Source organism: Ascaphus truei, chromosome 16 (assembly GCF_040206685.1).
Source record: "Ascaphus truei isolate aAscTru1 chromosome 16, aAscTru1.hap1, whole genome shotgun sequence".
NCBI lineage: Eukaryota > Metazoa > Chordata > Amphibia > Anura > Ascaphidae > Ascaphus > Ascaphus truei.
The window spans coordinates 50,534,350-50,545,288 of record NC_134498.1 but is presented as its reverse complement, the minus strand read 5'-3'; the positions used below and the strand labels follow the sequence as shown (position 1 = coordinate 50,545,288).

At 47.3% G+C, this 10,939-nt stretch overlaps 1 protein-coding gene across 1 annotated transcript; it reads right to left on the bottom strand.

Annotated features, from left to right (window-relative positions):
• Nucleotides 1-866: 866 nt before the first annotated feature.
• On the bottom strand, nucleotides 867-10,039 carry LOC142467629 (adrenodoxin-like). The gene is made up of 4 exons (XM_075573560.1): nucleotides 9,804-10,039; nucleotides 4,895-5,022; nucleotides 3,865-3,994; nucleotides 867-2,218 (listed from the first exon to the last, which is right to left on the bottom strand). The coding sequence occupies exons 1-4, from the start codon at nucleotides 9,959-9,961 to the stop codon at nucleotides 2,098-2,100; spliced, it is 537 nt and encodes a 178-aa protein (XP_075429675.1). The 5' UTR covers nucleotides 9,962-10,039; the 3' UTR covers nucleotides 867-2,097.
• Nucleotides 10,040-10,939: the final 900 nt, after the last annotated feature.

Below are 10,939 nucleotides of genomic sequence, written 5' to 3'. Positions count from 1 at the left end.
GGAAACGCCTGACTTAATCAGTTACCCCGTGAGTGGGCACTTTGTAGCGTTACCTGTATTTAGGTGTTTAAATGACACATTTGCACTATGTTGTTCTTTTTCCCTTTTTTACGTGCCTGAGGGGAGTTGTTGCGTTTGGGAGTGTTCTTGTTGCCTTATCTAAGGGTGTTGAGAAACACCCTCATACCAGCTGCATCTCCCCATTGGTGATATAAATTCATTTATTTGTTTGTTTGTATAACACTAGGTGATTTGGGTTTGCGCTTATTATCTGTGTTGCACATTTAATGCCTTAAACCACCATGCCCCCCCCCCCCAGTTTGCGCTCCCCGGGTCTATGGTGTGTTATAAAATATCACATTATACATGGTGCCACCCATTACAAACACAGCGTCACAAAGTGCAGGGACAGGCTGGCGGTTTCCTGGACTGGTGCAACCACTTGCTTTATTAAAAGACTAAAACTATTCAGGGATTAACAGGATTTATTATCTTTGATAAATATTTATTTAGCAGCAAGATGATCTGATAAACAGTCTTCAGATCTTTAGGGAATTATGCGCAATTTGCCTATTTCGGGGGATAATTGTGTTATAATGAGGCTGTTGGCGGCCTTTTAATCCTGCATCTCTTGGTATCCGTGTATTTGTAATGTGAGGAGGAAGAGTTAAGGGAAGTAAATACTGTAACTGGGTGTAGAAATACAAATATGGGGATCGCCTAATCTTTCACTGACATTCATTGAGAGTGGAGGGAACTTTTTCAGGGGAAACTAGACAGAACACACAACATTCAGAAATAGAGTCCTCTGATTCATTTTGCTGTCGGCTGTGAAACAAAAGGGGTTAATAAAACAAAACTTCATCTGTGCTACATTGGTGAGCGCTCTCACTTTATTACATTATCCGACACACTCTGCAGACATTATATATTTACTTCGCTTCTTCCCGCTCGTTGCACAAATATCCCTAAACTGCAGCATGGGCCAGTATCGGCCGAGTCAGCACGTACAAAGGTCCCTGCAGATAACAGCAATAAACATTCATATTTCCAACAGATCCGCCAGGGAGCGGGGGGCGTCCTTTCTCCTCCTGTACGTCAGCGCGCCAGCACGGCGAAATGTTCAGCGTACACCTAGAAGTGACAAACCCTTTCATAGTGTCTCTGTCAGAGACCAGCAATCTACCAGCAGTCCCCAGAGACAGCAAAGAGACCCAGGAGAGGAAGTTTATTATAGCCGAACATTGTTTAGCTATTTCCCCAGTAAAGCCATTCATATCACCATAGAAATCCTACGAGAGCCGTTTAAGGCTTGCTAGAGCCATGTATACCAGCATTGTGTTGTGAATCTGTTATGCCGCTGCCAGTAGGTCATACTGTAGAGCATCGGTGGCCAACTCCAGTCCTCAAGGGCTACCAATAGGTCAGGTTTTCAGGATATCCCTGCTTCAGCACAGGTGTCTCAATTAGTCCTTGCTTCAGCACAGGTGGATTAATCAGTCTTTGCTTCAGCATGTGGCTCAATCTGAACCACTGATTGAGCCACCTGTGCTGAAGCAGGGATATTCGGAAAACCTGACCTGTTGGTAGCCCGTGAGGACTGGAGTTGGCCACCCCGCTGTAGAGGGAGACCGGGTGGGCACTAGAAGAGGAAGTGGACACCATACAATGAGCAGGGAAAGAAAAAGGACAACGTTGGATTTAGGATGAAACATCTTAAGGGCCACATGAATCAGGACATGTCTTTCCTTACATTCTAGGTTTGCTGCAATAAGGCACTTATGTAACTATAAGCCTAGCGGGTCCGCTGAGTTACTATCACATAGTATGAAGCAGGGGTCACCTGACAGAAACCCAACTAAATGCTGGTTTCCCCAGCTATAACTATATTGTAACAATCCCACCTAAGGTATGAGATAAGTTCCACACTGCACATGTGATGAGTCTTCAGGACATTGCTGTGACAATGACATTGTCCATTTGGTGGCTTCTTTTCCTCTACATTGTGGAGACCACATAAGGAGTCAAGTTCTCTCCCCCAGCCTCGTGTGTACATTTCTAGCACATCAGACATCAACAGCTGGTTGTCCTGGCTGGTCACTGCTTGCTTTGCTTCCCAACTTCTGTATCTCTCCTGGCATCGGACACATCCACTGGGACTCGTACGGTCAACCCATCAATGGCCTTCTTCATGCAAACCTGGCATCCGAGGCGAGACCTGCGCAGAACAGAGAGCGGCATATAGAACTCGAGATAACATGGGTCTTTCACAACCTGTGCTGGACAGCAAGGGGGCATTCAAGAACAGATGGACGTTAAGTGACGTCTTCCAATCACACCAGTTAACTCTATCTACTAATAGAAACAGATGTACAATGTTTGAAATACCTCCCAAGTTCTTTGACCCCTTTGCAAGTTAACTGGTCCTGTTTGGAGCATGGACTTGTTGGCCTATACATCCATCATTTAGTAGAAGTGGAGTTGTGGTGAGCGCAAGGTGAAGTATAAAATTATATATAGAAAACACTAAATTAGTGATCGTGTAATACTACACAAGACAATAAAATAATAACAGAGTTCTGGTGGGGGTGAAGATAAGCGGGTAAATATAATAACAGCTGTACTCACACGGCCAGGTGTGAGATCTTCACATCAGAGTTTCTTTGTGTTCGGGTTGTCTCCCCTCAGGATCGATCCATAGGTTCCTGGATATCTGTACTGGTGGACAGCCTGAGTCCTTGCAGTAGTCCCAGAAACAATGACAATCGTAGACACAAATGAAATGTATTGAAAACAAGTGAAAGTATACAATAACTTGCATTAAAAAAAGCACTTCCAGCACTTGTTTCCTGGGGAAGCAAAGACATTTTGCGAAACGCGTAGTTCCCCGTCGGTGTGTGTAGCTATTGTGGTCACTGAAGGCTGCCGTAGCCCCCGCGAGTGCTCAGACGTAGGTCCTGTTGACCGGACGCAGGAGGAAACCACATCGAGGAACTATACGCGGCTACCAGTGCTAGAAGTGCTTTCTTTATATGTAAGTTATTGTATACTTTCACGATTGTCATCCTTTCTGGGACTACTGCAAGGACTCAGGCTGTCCACCAGTACAGATATCCAGGAACCTATGGATCGATCCTGAGGGGAGACAACCCGAACACAAAGAAACTCTGATGTGAAGATCTCACACCTGGCCGTGTGAGTACAGCTGTTATTATATTTACCCGCTTATCTTCACCCCCACCAGAACTCTATGTTATTGTCTTACACTATCCCTAATTGAATGTTTTCTACATATATCTTTATACTTCACCTTGCGGTCACCACAACTCCACTTCTACTAGATTATGAGGATCAAGGGAGGACCCTTTCCAGGCTGAGAAGCAGATCTCTCAAGGGGCCGATATAATACTGTTATCTGGTTTTCTATGTATAGCTTTTCAATCCAGTTAATGTAACGAATTTTCAATCAATTGATATGATACATTTAAATATATCAGTCAATAAATTGTAACTTAGGGAGCGCTGCAGTTACACTCCACATCCATAATCTAAGCTGCTTTCTTTAAGAACTCGGAACCAACGGAGGAGATATAACAGAGAGTGCGGGAGAGAGCAGTGATCAGTCCTGATGTATAAAGCAGCGCTGGCAAACCACACACACAATCACTTTTAAGAGGTCCATAAAAAAACCAGAATGCTCAACCATTAACGGGACACCAGAGACAGTCGAGTTATAAAGAGTTCTGAGACATCCCAATGGACGCCATTTTTAAAGGTTCTTTTGGAAATGAGTTTGCGTCAGTGTTTCTCCAGAACAAACACATATTGGGGGACTTCTAGGGGGAGTAGACGGGTGATACGCACATGTCAGTCAGTCCAAATGCCAAATCCAGCATGTCCATTTCCTCATCGGCGATGGGCTCCAGCTGGTCGAAGACTTTCTGATCAAAGATGAGATGACAGGTGGAACATGCTAGCGTCCCCTCACAGGCACCTGGGGGGCAGCAAAGGGACAAAGGGAACGGACAGTTATATCTCACCCCTAAGCAGACATAGATTTTCAGCCGATTATGCCGCTGCCGTATTCCCCAATCTTAGCTCTATATTTTTTCTTTTTTCAAGCATTGATTTTTGCTGTTACCAGGGTTACCACCTTCTGATGAATTAGAACCTGGAGACTTTTTTGCAGGTTTTTATTTAGATATTTAACTCTCTGACCGTCTCCGGCGGCGTCTCCCTATGGATGGTCCAGTTAAGATAGTTCCGCACCGTCAAATGGCGTCACTTTGCCATGACACTGTGACGTCGCATGGCACCGCACTGTCACGTGAGGTCCTGTTGTCATGGCACACCATCTTGACGGGACCATGCAGGGTGAGACTCCACCACCGGAGAAGGTAAGAGCCGAAGCACCGCACAAAATAGCCCAGCCGGCCCCGCAGTAACCCAGAGGTTTCATATCTCAACCCGAAGCCCGGAGGTACCTAACCGAAACCCGGAGTCTCCGGGTCAAACCTGGAGTGGTGGCAACCCTGCTGGCTACTGATATCACCAGGGAGAAGGAGCGGCTCAGTGAGAAAAGACGCTGACTCTGATAATAACACAGAGTGTGAAGCAGGGGAACCTGGTTCAATTCCTGGTGTCGGCTCCTTGTGACCTTGGGCAAGTCACTTTATCTCCCTGTGCCTCAGGCACCAAAATCATACATTGTAAGCTCTGCGGGGCAGGGACTGCGTCTGTAACATTCCTATGTGCTGCGTACCGCACGCTGTACTGTGATTGAGTCCCACAAGGAGGAAGGAGGAGAGAGAAGAGAGAATGTTTTAATTGTGCATCACTGCACCTTTAACTAGAAACTCCCGAGAAAGTATCCTTCCAGCAAACCCCCTCTTACCGAAGCCGTCGATGCTCAGATGCTCCCTGATGACCACGTCCAGCAAACTGTCTCCCTCCTTGGCTGTGGCCGTCAGCTTCTCTCCGTCGCGGTTGATGAAATTCACAGTCAGGTTGTCTCCTGAGCCTCTGTATGAGAGAAGAAAGGCCGCTGCTTTGTTTAACACATTAACACGGATATAGTAAGCGCGAAGGAGCGCTAAAGTCAGTGCCACGTTCTCCGGGATCGCGCTGGATCGGCACTATTGCAGTTTCTGGAATAAGGGTCTATGAATATCTGATATTGTTTACGCGCGACGGAAAAATCCGACGTCTCATCTCATGCAAGAGCACAGCAAACATATATTCAGTCTCAGGACTAGGGTGCCAGGTGTCCAGTATGGAACCGGACTGTCCTGTATTCAGACACTGTCCAGTAAATAATGAGAGGTAATACTGGGCGTGTATGTGTATACCGGTATTACCTCTCTGGGCGTGTATGTGTATACCGGTATTACCTCTCTGGGCGTGTATGTGTATACCGGTATTACCTCTCTGGGCGTGTATGTGTATACCGGTATTACCTCTCTGGGCGTGTATGTGTATACCGGTATTACCTCTCTGGGCGTGTATGTGTATACCGGTATTACCTCTCTGGGCGTGTATGTGTATACAGGTATTACCTCTCTGGGCGTGTATGTGTATACCGGTATTACCTCTCTGGGCGTGTATGTGTATACCGGTATTACCTCTCTGGGCGTGTATGTGTATACCGGTATTACGTGTGTGTGTGTGTGTGTGTGTGTGTGTGTGTGTGTGTGTGTGTGTGTGTGTATATATACCGGTATTACCTCTCTGGGCGTGTATGTGTGTATACCGGTATTACCTCTCTGGGCGTGTATGTGTATACCGGTATTACCTCTCTGGGTGTGTATGTGTATACCGGTATTACCTCTCTGGGCGTGTATGTGTATACCGGTATTACCTCTCTGGGCGTGTATGTATATACCGGTATTACCTCTCTGGGTGAGTATGTGTATTCCGATATTACCTCTCTGGGCGTGTATGTGTATACCGGTATTACCTCTCTGGGCGTGTATGTGTATACCGGTATTACCTCTCTGTGCGTCTATGTGTATACCGGTATTACCTCTCTGGGCGTGTATGTGTATACCGGTATTACCTCTCTGGGGGTGTATGTGTATACCGGTATTAATTCTCTGGGTGTGTATGTGTATACCGGTATTACCTCTCTGTGCGTCTATGTGTATACCGGTATTACCTCTCTGGGAGTGTATGTGTATACCGGTATTAATTCTCTGTGCGTGTATGTGTATACCGGTATTACCTCTCTGGGCGTGTATGTGTATACCGGTATTAATTCTCTGGGAGTGTATGTGTATACCGGTATTAATTCTCTGTGCGTGTATGTGTATACCGGTATTACCTCTGTGGGCGTGTATGTGTATACCGGTATTAATTCTCTGGGAGTGTATGTGTATACCGGTATTACATCTCTGGGGGTGTATGTGTATACCGGTATTACCTCTCTGGGCGTGTATGTGTATACCGGTATTACCTCTCTGGGCGTGTATGTGTATACCGGTATTACCTCTCTGGGCGTGTATGTGTATACCGGTATTACCTCTCTGGGCGTGTATGTATATACCGGTATTACCTCTCTGGGCGTGTATGTGTATACCGGTATTACCTCTCTGGGCGTGTATGTGTATACCGGTATTACCTCTCTGGGCGTGTATGTGTATAGCGGTATTACCTCTCTGGGTGTGTATGTGTATACCGGTATTACCTCTCTGGGCGTGTATGTGTATAGCGGTATTACCTCTCTGGGCGTGTATGTGTATACCGGTATTACCTCTCTGGGCGTGTATGTGTATACCGGTATTACCTCTCGGGGCGTGTATGTGTATACCGGTATTACCTCTCTGGGCGTGTATGTGTATATCGGTATTACCTCTCTGGGGGTGTATGTGTATACCGGTATTACCTCTCTCGGGGCGTGTATGTGTATACCGGTATTACCTCTCTGGGCGTGTATGTGTATACCGGTATTACCTCTCTGGGCGTGTATGTGTTTACCGGTATGACCTCTCTGGGCGTGTATGTGTATGCCGGTATTACCTCTCTGGGTGTGTATGTGTATACCGGTATTACCTCTCTGGGCGTGTATGTGTATACCGGTATTACCTCTCTGGGCGTGTATGTGTATACCGGTATTACCTCTCCGGGCGTGTATGTGTATACCGGTATTACCTCTCTGGGCGTGTATGTGTATACCGGTATTACCTCTCTGGGCGTGTATGTGTATACCGGTATTACCTCTCTGGGTGTGTATGTGTATACCGGTATTACCTCTCTCGGGGCGTGTATGTGTATACCGGTATTACCTCTCCGGGCATGTATGTGTATACCGGTATTACCTCTCTGGGCGTGTATGTGTATACCGGTATTACCTCTCTGGGCGTGTATGTGTATACCGGTATTACCTCTCTGGGCGTGTATGTGTATACCGGTATTACCTCTCCGGGCATGTATGTGTATACCGGTATTACCTCTCTGGGCGTGTATGTGTATACCGGTATTACCTCTCTGGGCGTGTATGTGTATACCGGTATTATCTCTCTGGGCGTGTATGTGTATACCGGTATTACCTCTCTGGGCGTGTATGTGTATACCGGTATTACCTCTCTGGGCGTGTATGTATATACCGGTATTACCTCTCTGGGGGTGTATGTGTATACCGGTATTACCTCTCTGGACATGTATGTGTATACCGGTATTACCTCTCTGGGCGTGTATGTGTATACCGGTATTACCACTCTGGACATAGTGACCTGACCGGCTTGGGGGGGCTGCAGGATTTCCCTGAGCAGAGAGATAGCTCAGCTGCTGCTAGGGAGGCTGGGCAGCTTCCCCCATCCTCAATGGCTTCTGCTGGGTAATGCAGCCAATCAGGTGGTGGCGTCAGGAGCCTGGGGTCCATGGAGAAGAGGAAACAGCATGGAGTGGAGAGGCGGGTGTGTGTCTCGGGAGCATCGCACCTTTCACCATAGTGCCCAGTGTTTTTGGAGAAGCCGCATGGCACCCCTACTCAGGAATAAGGCCTCGGCCATGTTTACTGCTTGCTTGTGGAAGCGCGCTGACGCACACTCCCGCTCAGCACTGAGCCCCTACAGCTGCAATTAGAGCGGCTTTAGTAGGGGCTCACCTGCGCTTCTGCGCGCTTGCGGAAGCGCAGGTCTTATGGGAAGTTAAAATTCCCCCGCTTGCCGGCACGACAGGCCAGTCACGTGAGCGGTTCGCCCAATGAGGGCGAACCAGCTCCGTGACATCACTGGCCCGCCCCCGGCCAGTGACGCGCCCGTCCCCGGCCCACCCCCTGCGCGTGCGGTAAGCAACCGCAAGGCCAGGGAAAGCACCCGCTTTCCCTGAGCCTCAGCGCGCCTCAGCGAGCAAGCATGGCGCATGGACTCAGCCTTAGTGTGCTGTGAGTGTCACATCCCTTCCAGACAAGGAAGACAATACACTTTCCAGGTCTCAGAGAAGAAGCAATTGTGTGTCTAATGAACACTAAGCATCAGCGCCCATATAATATGTCACTTCTGAGGAGGACTTTCCAATGCTGGGCGTGTGAACGCTGGCGCTCTGCTGCTGGAAGGTTACATACTGATCATTGCCATCAGCTCCTGAGAGACCTTCAATCTGCTTGTATCGAGGCGTGTGCTTGTGACACACGCGGTGACACACACACACACACATAGTGACACAGGACATGACCCTGACTTGTTACTGTAACCCTGGGCGGCCCAAACCTTTAGTGAGGTCACTGACAGACGAGATAAGTAAGAGCTGCGGGAGATGTGTTACCATGTTGGCTAACGGAGGTCACGGTGAAATCATTTGATTGGGGGTGTGCGATAAGATCAAATGTTCGTGTCAAGGGGTCAGGAAATAAAGTATCTCTCCCAGGAAGAGTGTTTAGCAGCGAGAGGCTGAGAAGTTCCCAGCAGAGATCTCTGCAGCTTCACTGCAGGAAGCCCCGCGTTACAGACACACGTTCACAAGGGTTTAATGCTGCCCGCAGGGATTCTTTCCTTCTTATAATGTCGCTTCATTGTGAGATTAAGGCTCCTATTTACTAAGTGCTGCTCTGCCACAGGGCACCTTATGCAAGTGGACGGCCTGTAAGGTGTCTTGTGGTGTAGCGTTATTTAGTAAATATGGCCCTAAATGCTTATTTTATTGTTTCTCACAAAGAAGTATGATCACCCTGTACTGTATGTGCTTTTCTAGTTACAAACTTTTATTAATAACCAGTCTATTTTATTTATAAACCCGAAGCTCCACTTTTACTTTAAACCGTAGAAATATCCGCTTTCATTTGAAATAAATTGTGATGTTTATTTTAGAGCAGAATACGCCTTTGTACAATGAGGGGCAGAGAGCAATTAACAGGCTCACGATTTATTGAAATCCAGCAAAGTATCGCTACTTTTTAAAGACCCTTTCTTTTTCAGGGTGGTTCATTTTTCTGTGTGTTGCCCTGAAACTTTACGGAAGAAATAAAAGGCGAACTCAGCAACGTATTTGCATTTTACGGGGAGTAAAGGTGCAGATATTTTAATATGAGTAATAAAAATGATTTTTTACCCAACAATTAAGAAGCTTGCGGAGACAAAATAATTCTGTTTAAGCCTTTCGCTGCCATAGGGGCGTGCGGCACATATAGCGCCTTATGTACTAACCTTAGCTAATCCATGACCCCTTTTTGCGCCGGAAACCACGTTCCAGTAAATGGGACCGTACTATGTCTTCCAGCACCAAAAGGGGTCTTATAGCATCGCTTAGAAAACATGCCCCACAACGCTCTCCATGGTCTGCACCCAATCTCTGCCCACGTTCAGTCTTACCCAGAGCTGGATTGGGACTCCTGGCACCGGGCACTGGAAGTAATGCCTCTCCATTGGCAGCTGGACATAGCCTGACCCACAGCACAGCTCTGGGGGGCCCTGCTCACTTGAAGACCGCCGAGTAACGTCCTGAGGAGTCGTGGGGCACAGCGAGCCATGTCGGAGAAGGAGAGAGTGGCTGGGGATGTGTCTGCAGCAGGATGGGATCTGAGATATAAGGAGAGCTAAAAGGTATCCTGGCTGGGACGTCCCACTGTGGGTGTACTCTGCATGTCACGTCCCACTGTGGGTGTACTCAGCATGTCACCCCCCCCCCCCCCACAGGAGGCTGTATCTGCACAGACATTACAATCACCACTGAGAATCCAACAGGGCACAAAGTCTGCAGGGAACAGTATACCTGTCATTTATCTCACCCGGTTACACCGCACAGCTCAGCCTTATACACAGATGTAAGAAGAGCAACATATCACATTGAATGTGCAGTAAACGGCAGGCGCTCGGATGGGTGACCATTTCTCTCATACTTTTTAAACAAACCTTTTATTGGCAATTTTGCAAAATAAAGATTATGGGAACAGGGCACACGAGTGTGCGGGACGCAATGCCGTACAACTTACGCGTAGATATTCTCTGGTTACGGCACAAACTGGGTCAGACACATAAATAACCAATAGATTTAACAAGAGCTTAACTCAAAAATACTATGCCCCACAGCTGGAAATACACAACACACACACACACACACACACACACATGCTGCTCTGCTCTCACAGCTACTAATCTAAGGACCAGATAGAAAGCGAAACGCGCCAGCCACTCGTAATAAGGAATGTCCTGGGAAAGAGCCAAGTTTAACTAGCTCAGTGCCAGAGAGGCAGCGAAACATTGCATGCAAGGGGTTAATAGGTACCAGGGGGGGCGGGGGGGGGGGAAGGATTTTCCATTGGTTTCTCCTCTGTAGGAAATATGTGATTAGGATGAAAATATGAGAAATAGAAGCCGTTTATTACAGGGAAAGAAGTGGATATTGGTTCTTAATGAACACATCAGCTACAAATGATTTATTTTGGTTACTGGGTTTTAATTGTGCTTAAAAATAAACTCTGCAAGCCGCATGGCAGAGAATGGGTTAA